A 16,379-nucleotide genomic window follows, 5' to 3' on the forward strand; every position below is an offset into this window, starting at 1 on the left:
AAAGTACCTTTGGCTTGTTTGAGGTGCTTCAAGGTCAGTGCTGGTGAATCAGTATATACACAGGGGTGGGGTGGCAGGGGGAATGGAGAGGAATAGGAGATAAGGTTAGATGATGTGGAGGTTTGCAGCTGTCCAGTTGAGAAGACTGCAGCCTTTGCTCTGAGTGAGATGGGGTAATTATTAGAGGGTTCCAAGGAGAGAAGGGGAAAAGCTGCCATCCATTTTGCATTGGTCACTCTTGTTGTTTTGTGGAAATGAGAAATGAGAAACTTCAATAAACTGGACATTAGTAATGGTTAGGATAAATTACCTAATTGTAAATGTTTTAGTTAAAATTCAATCCAATAGAGGTTAAGATTTTAGGGTGCAGATATTTTCAGGATATTGTGAAACAAACCTACTGTGTTAGCAGTGTTTTCACAGATGACTTTGCAGTAATTCAAGGGTATAGAGCTAAACTTAAAAAAATTTAGAATAAGACAAACGTAGAATGGATAAAATACATATGGAGAGGGGGAAGGGAGCCATAAGTAAGTGAAAGATTAAGAATAAATCAATTAGCCTTTAGACTTTTTCTTTAAGAATACGTACAATAACAACCATGAAGTCCAGCCTATACCAGGCATTAGAGAAATAGGCTTTAAACCCATATGCCATCCACTTCAGAAGCATTTCCAGAATGAAGATGTAAGTGAAGATCATGTCAGCATATTCTAGTAAGATTTTAATGGTCTTCCGCTGGTCAATATATATATCTTCAAAAGCCTATTGGTAAAAAATGTAAGGGTAAGCATACATGAAATTTCTAAAAACTCTTTGACCTAGAAAGGAATTATATTCTGTTTCCAATTAGACAAAACGTATATATAGAGATAGAGAGCCGTGTCATAAAGGAGTTATATTACTAGTACAAATCTGCATGCACAAAGTAACAAGTCATCAAAATATTCCCCAAATTAACGGAGCCAAAAGGAGATTTAGAAAATTAAATCATAGTGGGATAATTTTACACTTTGTTAAAACAGCAAATGACATGACAGTTTAAAATGTTTTTTAACTTTTACTGTATCACTAAACATAGACCAGATGGCCCCAATAGAAACAACAAATGACATAATTATACACCACAAATAAAAAGACACAAACTTTTCAAGAACATATCAAATATTGCAGTCAACTCCTAATAACTACCAAATTCTACCTATTCCACAATGACTATGAGTGTTGCCTAATAACACACAATCTAAACTTGCTCTGTAGAATTGCCTCTGGTCAGAAAAAAAAAACACATTTCATGCATAAGGCAAGATTTCCATTCCTAAAGGGAACCCCCTCAATGACTGGTATACAGGCAGAGTGGAACCCTGTGGTGCTGCTCTCTGGAAGATCAAATGGAATCTGGTGTGGATTGAGAACCATGTAGAAGCCTTCAATTAGGAAGATGTCCTAAACACCTCTTCAGGAACTACTTCCATCGCTCTTCCTGGTTACCAATAGTATAACCAGTCAACTCTCTCTGTAAGGTAGCCACAGAAGTACAGAAATTAATACCTTGGGAGCAGTTAGTTTGGTAGAGCACCAGGGACCTATGTGGAATGTAGCAATGTGTACTGGAAGGAAGCAAGGTTATGTGTAGAAGTGAATCCTAAGGGGTCTGTGTAGTACTCTCCTATTGCTGCTGCAACAGATTACCCCAAATTTAGTGTCTGAGAATGACACAAATACATACTCTTACAAATCGTAAGATCAGAAACCAGAAGTCAGTTGTTTGGGGCTAAAGTCAAAGTGGTAGGAGAGCTTATTGTGTGTGTGAGTGAGTGTGTGTGTGTGTGTCTGAAGAGAGAATCCATTTCTTTCTCAGTTTTTACTGGCTGTCAGTATTCCTTGGCTTGTATTATCTTCCTTCCCCTCAAGACACCTCAATCCAATCTCTGCATATATGCTCTTATTACCTTTACTTTCAATTTTGACTGTTGCATATATTTTGCAAGAACTATTATGATTAGAACAGGTCTATCTGAATAACCCAGAAAATCTCCCCACCTCAAAATCTTTAACTTAACCACATCTGCAAAGAACCTTTTGCCATACAAGTATTTGCAAAATATTTGCAAGTTCTGGTGGATATGATATGGACATATTTAGAAACTGTTATTCAGTCTACCACAGGCTGCACCAAAGGGGATAGAGAGCTGGATAAATAGCCAACTATGTTGCCATGAAGTCATGCATCAGTGAAACAGGAATGAATCAGACTTTATGAACAAGAAATAGGTTTTCTAGATGGTTTCTAGATAATGAACTTCATACCCAAAAGAAAGAAAGAAAGAAAGAAAGAGAGAAAGGAAAGAAGGAAGGAAGGAAAAGAAAGAAATGAAGGAGAGAAACAAGGAAGAAAATAAAGTAGGAAAGAAAGAAGACAATACTTTGTGAGCTTCTTCAGGTTTGAAGACAAAATTTCAAACTTGAGAATACTAATCTGGCCTATTCATCCACTGATGCCGAGGACTGTTATTTTTCTGTAAGGCCTGATGCAAGAAAATGTTCTAAAACAGTCATCTTTTCATTTGAGTCATATAAAGATAGCATGCTTCTGGAAGAATCTATGACAGAGAAAGAGTCTGCGTGAAGCTCATTACAATTCTGATTTTGGGTATTTGTGCTTCTCATTCTCTAAGCTCCTGGAAATATGAATTCAGAGGCACCCAGAAGAGTATATTAGTAGACACAGCATATTTTTCACTAAAATTAAAATCAAGATATCATCTGATCAGTTTTCAACTTCATATGCCAGTACACTGGTAAGAAAAGAACTAGCAAAGATAATTAACCTTGACCATCCTGAGGAAGTAGGATGCTACACAAAATGGGAGGAGGAAGAAATAGCAAATAAAACATGAGTGAAACTTAGCTGTGGCATTTGAAGTACAAATACTGGCTTCCCATGTGTAGTGGGGAAGTACCTGTGAGGGCTTAAAGTATGGTTCTGGACTTCTGGATATGTTCTACTTACCAGTCCAAGTAGTAGTTACACAAGTGCATTGGCTTTCTAAATATCATTCATGCTGGACACCCATGATGTCTTCAGTATGTATGAGAATGCTTATTTTAAAACATTTTCAAATACCGTGCAAAGTCTAGTTCCCAACCATGACTTCATCCCTGTTCTGTATCTCACGATAACTAGTTCTGGTGCATCCTTCTCTGATATTCTTTAATGAAATGTACAAAAATTCACTAGCCATTACAATTTTCTTGCTTGCCTAAGTGAAAGGCAGGACGCTATGCACAGTAAGTCATGCTAGGTGTTTCTTTTTTTCACTCTGCCATATCTGGAAGCATTGCAGTATCAGTCTGCAGTCAACTCATCTTTTTTTTTTTTTTTTTGGTACCGGGGGATCGAACTCGGGACCTCGCGCTTGCGAGGCAGTTTGGGGAACCACTGAGCTAAATCCTCAGCCCCTTAACTCTTATCTTTTCAAAATAGCTGTGCAGTATTCAATTGGGTGATTGTAATCTAGTGTATTTTACTACTCACCTATCATGAACTCTTACTTATCTCACTTAATCTTTGTTGTTAAAATAAGTCTCTTAGTGAATAACCTTGTGAATACAATAAGTCCATGTGAAGAAATCTGTATAATATTCCTACAGAATTAAGATTTTTATGTTTAGGGATAAATATATATATAAATATAAGCACTTAAAATCATATGAGATTTTGTTCAGCTTTTATTTTTAAAAAATTAACATTATTTTCCTGATCTTTGTTTGTGTGATTCCATGTCATTTTATCCCAAGTATAGAGTTATGTAATTACTGTACAGTCAAATTTTAAAACTCTCTTATTATAACAAGACCAATGTTTCTTGTTAATTTACATCTGAACCTGCCACACTGGCCAATTATCCTGACAATGACTAATATATTCTTTGAATCTAAAATTTGGGTATTTTGAGAGTGTTTTCTAAATAAAGTTATATAACAAGGAATTTTTTAAAAATAGTTATACATTGCAAAACATTTCAAACATTTGCAGAAAACAATGAGCTATAGCCTGAGATGTACTTTTTTCATTCATCATAATGCACTTAGATCTGTTTAGGTCATCTTGTCTATCCCTCGTTCATTCTTTATTATTGCTAAGTTTTATTCTGTAGTAGGAATGTACTACCACTTACTTAATTATTAACTCATTGAATAACATGTAGGATGTTTTCAGTATTTTTCATGAATAACCCTGCTTAAAACATCTGTGTAAAAAAATACATGTAACACTTCCTTTTTCTTATTGAATAGACAACAAAGCACCAACACAATATAGAAGTTTGCATGTCCAAATGATTAAATGGTTTTATAAGTAAAACTTCATAAAAATCAGAAGAATCAGGTATCTAATTTCATTCTATTTCCAATCATAATTCATTTATTTTAAGGTTATATATTTCTTTATTATGAAATTTAATATTAACATAACATTTAATATTTAATGATGCGTATACACATTCTAAGAAAGTATAGCATAGAGTTTCTGAAACTAAAACCATAGAATATGATACCTGATGCTATACTAAGTATTCTGAGAAAAGTAATCTGGCAAGGTGACTTTATGAATTAACAGTTATGACACAGTTGTCCCTGTAAAAGTACTACTCACCCGGATGGCTCACTTACCAGAGCTCCAGTGCTGAGCAGAGTGACAAGGCCAATGAAACATTTGAACCAACTGTTTTCCACTATTTTACAGCAGGTTTTCCTTATATTCTGCCAAATTTTCCCTTTCTTGTATTCTTTACTTATTTGACCAAGTGAAGATCTCCTACGATCTGTCAAGAATGAAAACATTAAAAACAAAACTCTAGAAAAGTCATGAAAAAATCAACATTTCCAGGTTTTTACTATAAAAATACGACTTAGAAGTTATGTTTCAGAACTCGTTTATTTATATATTATATTGTAAGTGGTCTGAGATTTATAACATTTGATTTTTACCTCTACTATGACTGTAGTCCCTGAGGAGAAGAATTTCATTTGTGAGTTTGACAGTAATAGGAAGAACTAAATTGAAAATGGCAGGAATGATACCCCTTGAATGTGTAGAACAGTCTGAGAACAGAACTAATCCCTCACTTTTACCAAAACAAACAAAAAAGGGGTACAATCATATGAATCTCCAGTGTTTCATTTTGATACAATCCTTGAAAATTCCTCTCCCATAATTCATTTGCCATCACAGCCATTCCCATTTAAAAACTAAATGCTTAGAAAATGTTAAGAGGCATAATATTAAATCAAATGAGTTGCTTTGATTCTAGTCCTCAAGTGGCATGGAAATGGGAAATTTGACTGAGAAAATTTAAGGGAATGACATGAATGTTGAAATACTTTGTGGGTCAAGGGGATATTTATGTAGTTGAACTCTGCCTTCTGGCCCAAGGGGTTAGTGAAAGAAAATGCGTGCTGGATAAGGGAGTGATTAACATCAGAAAATGAAGAAATGGATAGGGGAGACTGTACAGTCAAAAACTAACATTTTAGTTTTTTATTAGTGTCAAATGATGCACTTCCACTCAGAAACTATAAGATATATTTATTCCTTTGCCATTGATGATACATGTTCTAGAATTTAAACTTCTGAGTACAGATGCTTATTTTGAAGACAGGAAATGGATGGAGCACTTAGCAGTTATCATTTTGATGACTTTACAGTAATTTAAAATGTCTAACCTTGCATTAATTTGTTAATTTCACTTGGAAACCAACTCATTGAGAGGTGTATGGTATATATTTAGTGTATAAATTGCCTAGAGCCATATATTGCATTTTTGACATTCATATAAAATATATAAATATCTTGCTGTTATAATTTGCTTTCCTATGAAAGGTATATGATGCCTTTCATAATGAATATTTAAAATATTAACCCCAATTCATGAAGTCTAAAACATCATGCTGTATTCTACTGCACAGAATTATATAATTACTAATATAAAAATATGGACATTGTATATTTACTCAATTTTATTTATACCATGAAACTACATTTTGAAATGAACATGATCAGTCATATTCCACTTAACATACCTTACTTATATACTTATAGTTCTTTTCTTCTTTAACTCTAATAGTCAATATCTCTGTAAGATATGTCAATGAAATAGGATGATGTAGATCATTTTATTATTGAATGCTGCTTTTGTTGAGGAGGCAGGTTCTCTTTTCTTAGATTATCCATGCACACATCTACACATGTACCTACACACATATACTAATTTAATCTATTGTGTAATTCCAAGATATTTACTTTTTTCATTCATTAGGAAATAATCAGATGAGAGAGTAAGTATATAATAGGTTGAGAGTTATACTTATTCCAGAATCAAACTTTGCAACTATTGCATTAGACACTCTAGGAAATAGGTCCATTCCAATTTGTTTCCCAATTTCTTGACATTTAATACACATGTCTACTAGGATATCAGTGGGTATACGTACACATACCCCCTCCAAACAAGTTCACCTGTGTGTCTCTGTGCAAAATTAATAACTACATTAAGATTAAAAGTGAATCCAATGGTTTTATTTAGGTTAAGAATTTTAGTGTAATTTCAATGAAATTATCAAAGTAACATTTTTCTTACCATTTATAAGATGCTTTGACTTTTCATGTTCATTGACCATTTCTTCTTCAGAGATAGCAATATCAACTGTACTGCATTCAGATGAGCTAGATTGTTTTATTTTCTAAAAAGAAGACCAGGCAAAAACTTGTAATTGAAGCTTAATTTTGCCACTGCCACTAAGATTTATTTCATTTTTAGAAGTAAGAAAAATCATAAATAGAAGGAATATTTCCAAGTTTAAAAGGCTTCATACCAATTTCTTGGGAAGTATATACATATATATCAGTGTTTGTGGAAATAATTTAAAATATTTTATTTAACCTGACACTTAATTTAAACTAAAATAACTTTAGATCAAAAATAAAAGTTATATAAAAACTTTTTTTGCATTGGAAATGTGGCTTATTGGTAAAGCACTTGCCTGGCATGCCCAGGGCCCTGGATTTGATCTCTAGTACTCTAAAAAAAGAGAATGAACAAACAAGCAAAAACTAGTTTGCTCATAAGATTCTACCTCAAATTTACAAAATTATTTAGATTCCAAAGTTTTCTTAAGGCTATTCACAAGTGTTCCGTAAATGTTAGACAAGGAGCAATAAAATAAATCCTTCCTTTATGTTAGACATGAGTAGCTAATAATGCAGTTAGTTTTGTTGTAAAATCCAGCCAATATTAACATTGTGTTTGCAACTTTTGAACACAAATTACTGTGAGGTTATCAAGAAATGGGACAAGAAAATCCTATATAGTATTTTCTAATTAAAACAAAATCCAGATAAGCATATTAAAATGTTTGCAAAAAGCAGATATTTATTACATGATTAAGAAAGATTTAGGTAGAGTGAAAGAAAATGGGAAATAAATATTTTATTATACCTATTAATCTTATGTACAGTAAGTACAAAAGAAATGTTGTTTGAAATTTTTTTCTTTTGGTTTAGTCTCACATGGGCAATTGTTAGTAAATATTATGGTGTTTAATTAAAAAATAAATAATTCAGCAGAATAGTACTCAAATGGATTTTTAAAATTTTGATTTCTTTTAGATTTTCTTTCTATATTCTCTTAAGGTAAAGGCTACAGCAATGGATTTATGTAGAATAGGCAATAAATAAATGGAATGAATGTTGGCACTCAGTGTTTTCTAACTGTACATTTATACTTTTTGAGTACTAAAGCATTTGCACATAAACTATTTGATGTGCTTTAGAAACTGTACTATTCCATATTTTTTAAATAAATCAATTAAAATTCAAATTATGAATCATTTATTTTGGTAGAAGATTATTTAATGGCATGAAAAAGTGGCAATGACGTATTACTATACTATAAAAATATTAGAAGGCCAGATGTAAAGATAGTTAGTTTTTGTTTGTTTGTTTTGTTTTGATTTTTTTTTATCGAACTCGGGCGCAGCAGGCGGCGAAACCACTGAGCTAAATCCCCGGGCCTAAAGATTGTTATTTGTTTTGGTTTTTTTTTTTTTTTTTTTTTATCCTTTTATTGGTACATTTTAGGTGTACAACATAATGACATTCATCATTGGAGATATGCACCTTTACATACTCTCTTGGTTCTTATGTTTCCCCCTTCCCCTGCCCTCCCTTCGACCCCTCCATCCCTCCCGATTTACAAAGACTTTGTTTCCATTTTCTCATTTTCTCATATTAATTCCATTCCCCTCTTTCCTTTCCCCTACCCCTCCCACTTCCCCCTCCCCTTTGCCCCTTTTCTTCCTATTTCACATTAAAAGATTGTTACTTGTATACACACAGAAACACACATTTTTGTAATAAAAAGGATCAGAGGTGCAAATATCAAAGAAATGCGTATCTCTCATTATAACATCACATGTGGTTTTGTTTTATTCTTTCACTTTCCCAGATCTGAATGTTAAATATTCATGAGCTACATAATCCAAATAAAGTCTGACTAAATTAAAGGCAGATATAAACATATATATTAATCAACAAATCTTTTGTATTTTACCAATCAATAGGACCAAATAATCATGTAGCATAAGTGGCGACTTTTGAAATTTCAAAAATTCTTGTTATTTTATGTTACATCTTTCTTATGCGGTTTTTTTTTTTTTTTTTTGGTACCAGGGATTGAACTAGGATTTTCTTATGTATTTTTAAAGTCTAAACTTTCCAATCTAATTATCAGAAAGTTTTCAGGGATTTCCCAACATGATGCAATGTGGTAAAAAGCAATTTTGTCCAGAGACAGAGAGTCAGTAGTCAAAGAATTCAGATAAAATAGAGAAATGTGATTGGTAGGAATTTCTTCAGTCTTATAATGGTATTAATTAATTGAAAGTTAACTAAAATTGAAAATACTGGCCACCTTAAGGAGTGAAAATGTCTCCCTACCTAAAACAAAGGTTCTGGAGGACCCTGAATATTTGAATCTCAATTGCTGTTAGATCAATTCAGAAGTTATTGCAGAGCAAATCTGCCCACCCAGAAGAGGTTTGGGGAAATATGGCACCAGAGATATTGGCAACCTGCAAAGACACATTCCCTGGGCTGCTCAGGCCTTTAAGTGGCCTGAGATGATTCCCCAATGGGACCCAAAGCAAGAACCCCATAGTGCAGATGTGACTGCTGTAGATTTAGCTTTTTGTTAAAGAACACCTCCTCCTAAGTCATTATACTGCTTGCAGATGGAGATAATAAGACATTTCTAGAGGGAGCACATTTTAGAAGCTAAGTAAACAACAATAGCTACCAGTTTGAAAATATGGCCTTGACTTTTTTTTTTAGCCAAGGGCTTATGAAACTACCAGCTATTTACAATTAAAGCTGGTTTTTTTCCTTTCTTTTTATTCAACTTAATTATATGTTTATATATTGCAGAAATGAAATAACTGGAATCTTACAATTTAAGCAAGTACAAATGTTTGCTCTTTACTAATCCCATTTCACATTTTCAAGATGGCAAATACCAGGTAAATCTGATTTCTCCAATCATACACATAGATTTTACAAACAAATTCTTTAGTATGCTTTTCATACTTTTCAAACTGCCTGCATACTGATTTATAGAATTTCACAATCACACCATCTAATTTTCCTAAATGCTTACACATATCAATCTTTTATGTGCAGTTACTATTGAACCATTTTTTTCTTATTCTTTTTATGCTTCCCAAGAAGTACTTTATCCTCCCTTACACACAAGGAAAATAAAACCTAGAAAATTTAAGTAATATGCTCAAGAGGATAAAATCAAGAACTAGGAGTGATAGAGCTTATATTTGATGTGTAATATGTACCTGGAAACTCATCATTGATTTACCTGCTTATGAAGAGCATCATAAACACTTTTAGCAAATAATAAGGAATAAAGCGTCTTACCCCTTTGCTCTCTCCACTTTCTGACTTGCTCTGAATTTCCTTGTTATCTAGATTTTCTATGTCAGATTCTCCTGAAGCAATTGGTACAGTCTCAGAGACACTGGGACTGGGCATGAGTGACTGACTCTCATTTTCAGTCATCGTGTTTTTCTCTGTGTCACTGATTTTCTCCTTGTCTTGGGGGAGATCTTGGGTATTGCTCAGTTCAGAAAGTGTATGATCTGAAATATTCTCTTTAACATATGTATCATTTACATGGTCCGTTGTTTTCTCTTGAATATTTTGTTTTTTGCACAATATTTTAACAAGTACATAGTTTATTCCTTTCTTAATGCTTGCTATTGCAAGCTGGATATTTTTTGCTTCATTGTTCTCTTCAGTTGTTGCATCTTTGTATGAAAGAAATGAACTCACACATCCCAGAAAGAGGTAAAGGATCTAAGTAAAAAAGTAAAAGGAAGTGAATTATATATCACTTTTTTCCTTTTAAATAATATAAAACAATCTTCTAAACATGTGGATCTAAGACCTGAAAAGTGTGTGTGTGTGTGTGTGTGTGCGTGTGCACTATAATGTTGCTCAGTTTGTCTTCACCAATGATGTGCCAGGTGCTAGCCTGAGTTTGTGTAGCTAGAGCTCATTTCAGGCTCACAGAAACCTGTGTAATGAGTTGTTTCTCTTATACAGATGAACAAGAAAGGCTTATGGACATCAAATATTAGACTCAAGTCTGCCTTATCCCAAAGCTTATTTTGTCACTGTGCCAGGCTGTTTTTACTCAAGGTGAGACAATGAATCATTGCTTTAGGCAGCTGTTTGAACTTCAGCCTTATCCTAGTGATGAGGCAAGCAGTGATTCTGCAAAGCAACAAGCAGGAGCTATCCAAGGTCCTCACAACATTTGTGGTAATTACTGAGAATGCAAACACAGGTGTTGGATAGATCTGTTGATTTTCTATTGTAATAAATTTGTTCATACAAAAAATGAGTTGTGAAAGAATTATTTCTAATACTTCAGTTTGAGCCCAAGAATGTGCACATTTTAAATTAAGAAATATAGCCAAGGCCTGCTCAGATTATAGAGAACTAGATTTTATTTTATTTTGTAATTATAGCATATAGTGGGTTTTTTTAGATTATGGTGCTGTGCAGATTTATAGTTATTAATGTATTAGACCTATAGTAATAATTTCAGCATTTTATTTATTCTGGTAGTTTTCTGTCCTTTCTTGGGATATTTGAAATTTTGAAGATTTATTTTGTTTTACATATAATTTATAAATGGAAATGTTTAAAGTGCATAAATTGTGCTTAATAATATATTTTATATATCAAATTATATACTTAAATTTACATAATAAACTTTTACTCCCATGTTTCTAATTTTTTCACATACTGAAATCTACTTTTAAAATAAGAATACATTTAATTCTTAACTATAATTATAGTTACTTAAAATACTTTTAAATTACTTTATTTGGTTAAGTATTGGGCATAGTGCAAAATAAGGAAAAGATGCTAGGTCAAAATTTCATGATTGTAGGCTTTTTATAAGCAAAGACCCATATTTCTCTCTTTTAAAAGTTTCCATTGTTTATTTTATGAATAAATACAATTTCATAATCAAATAATAAGAATAAAAATAGTCACTACATTGTATATCATTACCTCCAAAGTAGTTACTTAGGGTACAAGATACAACCCAAAATGACTCAGCACACTGCTAGAAAAAAGTATGTCATAAACATTTCTTAAATGTTAATTATAGAATGAATAAAAATACATTTTGGACAATACAGTGTGGACTTTTTGGAAAATAAAAATGTATATTCTGATGATTATGTTTCTGGAGATGACAATCTAAGATTTCTTATATCATAAACAGACATGTAAACACCTTTGGATGTGTAATGAGAATGTTAAAAGGCTAAAATTAAATTAGCTTTAATGGTTCAAAGTGCTCTAGAACTGTGATAGAAGGAAAGAGCTTTATAGCAATGCAAACTTCTACTCTTTTACAGAGATGTGCTGCAAATTAAAAATAACTTCATCTCTTAAATATTAAAAAATAATAGCCAGGTTGTCTAAATGGCCCCAATTATGGATGACTGATTACTTCTAATTTGAACATTAATAAAAAGAAGAGGAAAGAGATTACATCACATAGGTAAAGTAACTATGTTCTATTCATAATATTATAGCAAAGTTCAAAAGAAACGTTTATTGTTTCTGTGCTATGGAAAAAAAAGTAAAATAATATGTATAAAACAAAACATTTGAAAGTTTCCCCAGAAATTTTCTCTCAGCCTCCTGAAAGATATACATATAAAAAGCGAGAATTCAAAAAAAAGAAAAGTGAGACTTGAACACTCATATCAAAATCAAATAGGATGAAAGAGAAGAAATATTCAAAGCTTGGTTAAGTCAGTATTTTTCAGATGGGAATCAAGAAATAAATATGGATCAGGAACATATCAAATATTGAGATGTTTTTGTTTTCCTATTATTATAATGATGCCTTGATACATATTTAATTTATACATATAAATATGTATGAATAACATACACACTAAGCTCAAACTTAAATTCAATTTCATATCGTTTTCAATATCTTTTCATGTTTTTATCCCTTCTGGTTTGATTTATGCAACCATACTAGATACTATAATCCACCTGGTGACAAGTATCTAAATTGTGGGCAAAACATTTGGAAGGAATCTGTGTTTATAAGGAGTTAAAATTTCTAAATAATATTAAATAATTATTTGAAATTTACTATAATATAAAGAAATTAATCATTTCTAGGGTGCAGGATGATAATTAATTACAGTGACACTATAAGGGTTGTATTACTATTATGTTTATTCCCCCGTTAAATGTAGTCAGACTTAAAGAGCATGCATTATATGAAGAGACTTAGTAAATGACAGAACTGGGAATTGAACCTGTGGATTTTTAAAATCTGAATTCTACATTTTCTGCAACAGAAAATGATAGAAGTATTTAAAAACCAAATTAAACAGTTGCTTTTCCATATTTTTAAAGAAAATACTTTTACTTATAGCTTAGAGTCATTGCAATTTTTCTTTTGGAGTAAGATAAAATTTAATTTTTAAAAAAATATAGAATGCCTTCCTTTTTCACATCGGAACTATGGAAGGTTAAAAGATCAGCATCTTCATAATGTATTCCCTTTCATTTATCCCCTCCTTTATATTTACTCTTGTGTTATGATCACAGTGTCCCACAAATGGATGACTATTAAGAGAAATAAAGCTTAAAGATCTATAGAAATATGATGGCTAACTGGAAATGGAAGAGTATGACTTGAAGTTTCTAATCAGCAGAAATAAGAAAAATAGACCAGAGTTTACAAATTTGTCTTAGCATTTCTGCCTTTTATGATCTCTCTCTCTCCGTCTCTCTCTCTCTCTCTCTTTACCCCTGTGTCTATGTGTGTTTCTGTGCAAGTGCATGTGTGTGTGTGTGTGTGTGTGTGTGTGTGTGTGTGTAGTGGTTGCTTCTCTCACCAGTCATAACAGTCAAAGTCCTTTCTTTTAGAGATAGAAATTTACACAGAATTTGGGGAATTACCCTTTTACCATTATTAGCCCTATAAGTTGTATAATTTGGGCTTGGACTGATGTTAACTCTACCTTCAAGGAAGAGCTCTCAGTGACTTAATATAATAAATGTATCCCATGCCTTGGGAAGTAGAGAGATTAGTTTGGAAATGAGCATGAGAGTTAATGAGACAACAGGAAAAGTTTCCTGTGGCTTCTAGGAAAAAAATCCCTCTTCTGCTGGACTTTATATATTGTGGCAATGTGAGGATGTGAAGTGTTAGCCTGCAGGAGCCATTCTGACAAACAGTAAGAAGCCAGAGGAAGACAGAACTGAGATGTACAAAGTCTTGCCTAGAATAACTCTGTTTGAATGTCTGTGCCATACCACAATGGAAGGATGATCAATTGCTGATACTTTGTGTTTTATATAGTGGCATATCAGCTCAGCTTTGTTTCAGGCACATAGAAGTCTTTGATATCACTGGAGGTTGAAAGTGTACTAATAGCTACTAAGGACAGAGGGTATTGAATTAGTTTTACATGTTGAGCACTACTCCAAGCTTCCTGATAAGGGTCTTCATGGTGCCTTCCCTCATGAAGCTAACAGTTGCATGAGGAAGATGGACCATTACATCAACAAATACACACAACAGCAATGTAATAAATGTATAACAATGTGATTTCTGAGATTAAAACAAGGAATGAATACCACAGAAAAAATTAGGTGTAATCTATGAATTGTTTTTTATTTTAAATGTATTTGATCTTCGTGATATATGAGGAAAAAGCAAATACTGAGTCCTTTTTTTCCTGTAATAATAATTTTCATTTATAAACCATACCCTTTTCCTATAAGCAGTTTAAGCTACTTATTTGATTTATATAATGCAAATTTAATTATTAGGACGTTTAAAAGTGAAAGCTTTGGCAAAACAGTTTTATGAACCAATGGGTTACAATCTTTGTTGCACTCTTAAGTCAAATGAGAATTTTTTAAAAAACTGATATCCAAGACATATGCACATATCAATAAAATCAGAAATGCTGGGAATGGATCTAAAGGATCAGCAAAATTTATTAATTGTTTAGATAGTTGCAAAGTGCAGGCAAATTTGACAACCAGTGTTACATTTAAGTGCTTTTGAAAAATTAACAAGCACTTGAATCATCTGAGGACTTTTGTTGCAATGTAGATTATTCTTCCACAGATGTAGTGTATTATCTAAGTCTACATTTCTAATGACCTCTCAGTGGTGGGGAACCTATGGCACACGTGTTGTTGTGTTTTTCTTTTAAGACAAAAGATGTTAACATAGAGTTGTTTTTTCTAAACTAAAACCTCAGTATTTGGGTTTAATTGCAGTGTTGGCACTTTGTGATAAATAAGTGGGTTCAGGGTTGTAGTTTGGCACTCCGACTCTAAAAGGTTCGCCATCACTGTATGATGTCAGTATTACTTTGAGTAACAAGGTTATAAACTAGTACTATCCAATAGAAATATGATATATTACATACGCAATTTTAAACAAAGTGTTAAGTATAAACAGAAAACAGGTAAAACTACCTTTAATAATGTATCTTATTTAACTAAATGTACTTAGTTAAATACAGATATTATTTTAAATGCATTCAATATAAAATTATTAATGACAATTTACATTATTTTTCGGAAAGATTATAAAGTATATGTGTATTATACATTTACTGTACATCTGGCATTAGATCAGCCATATTTTATCTGGTAAGAGCCGACAGGGCTAGTGGTCCCAATATCGAACAATCCAGTTACAGATCACTGGACTTTCTCAATCTACATCATGAAGATACCAAAGTATATTGTACTATTACTTTCAAGGACAATGTGAAGGCATGAAATACTTACCAATAAGTTTCCAATCAAAATGACCATCATGTAAAAACAAATGCATGAGGATTGGCCCCCTACTTCCATGCAGTCCCATAAGGTCTCTATCCATTCTCCACACAAAATTCGGAACACCAGCAGGTAGGAGTGAAAGAAGTCATGCATGTGCCAGCGTGGGAGGTGACAATCTTTGTCTATGCGGCAGACACAATCTTTGTAACTCTGGCCAAACAGCTTCATGCCAAATACAGCAGAAAAGAAGACGAATGTGAACAACAGCAGAATCAAGTCTTTCAGGGCCATTAATGAGTTACCAAGAGTCAGTATCAGCCTCCTAAATGTTGGCCAGTATTTCCCCAACTTGAAAATTTGCAACTAAAAGGACAATATGAAAAAAAAATTTTAAAGAAGTAAACAACAGGAAAACCCGGTCAGTATTTGTTATAACATACATTTAAAATTTGTAGCAGCACTATACTCACACACACACAGCCTTTAAAGTAACCTTCAGTGTTAGGCATTAATACTAACCACTGAATATTTATTTTACACAAAAGTTTTGATAAAACTTACATATTACACAACTTTGTACAGTAAATGTATATATAACCCCTTCTATTGATCAATTTGTCAATTCTCATTCAATATTATACTCATAATTATTAAAGTTTTATTTTTTAATATCTGGCAGAACTAGTATCCATTCTTTGATTTGCTTTTCACAATGTATTGGCTATTTTTCCAAATTATGACATACTGGTGATATTAAAAAAGTTTTTCAGGATCCATTGAATTCCCCTGAAGATCCTACTAAAAATTAACATGCCAAAGACCAAGTACAACATTCCAGGTTTAATATACACACTACTCTTCTTTCACCAGGTATTTCATTTGTATTTAGACAGTATAAAATCATCTTAAAATTTCTGTTATTATTTTACAGTGTACATACAGTCATCTAAAA

General features: G+C 32.6%; 1 protein-coding gene across 5 annotated transcripts in view; it reads right to left on the bottom strand.

Moving 5' to 3' along the window:
• Scn7a (sodium voltage-gated channel alpha subunit 7) overlaps positions 1 to 16,379 on the bottom strand; it is an 86,876-nt gene that overhangs the window by 15,976 nt on the left and 54,521 nt on the right. For 4 of the 5 annotated variants that reach the window (XM_087199873.1, XM_013076927.3, XM_087199875.1 and 1 more), the window contains 5 exons: positions 15,434 to 15,790; positions 9,986 to 10,423; positions 6,642 to 6,744; positions 4,675 to 4,826; positions 592 to 765 (listed from right to left, as the gene is read on the bottom strand). In XM_087199873.1, the coding sequence (XP_087055999.1) occupies positions 592 to 765; positions 4,675 to 4,826; positions 6,642 to 6,744; positions 9,986 to 10,423; positions 15,434 to 15,790 (1,224 nt within the window). The remainder of the gene's footprint in view (positions 1 to 591; positions 766 to 4,674; positions 4,827 to 6,641; positions 6,745 to 9,985; positions 10,424 to 15,433; positions 15,791 to 16,379) is intronic. The other variant, XM_087199876.1, reaches the window with a different exon arrangement.

This window comes from Heterocephalus glaber, unplaced genomic scaffold, assembly GCF_053883595.1.
Source record: "Heterocephalus glaber isolate CG9 unplaced genomic scaffold, H.glaber_assembly_v1.0 deba00000347, whole genome shotgun sequence".
Lineage (NCBI taxonomy): Eukaryota > Metazoa > Chordata > Mammalia > Rodentia > Bathyergidae > Heterocephalus > Heterocephalus glaber.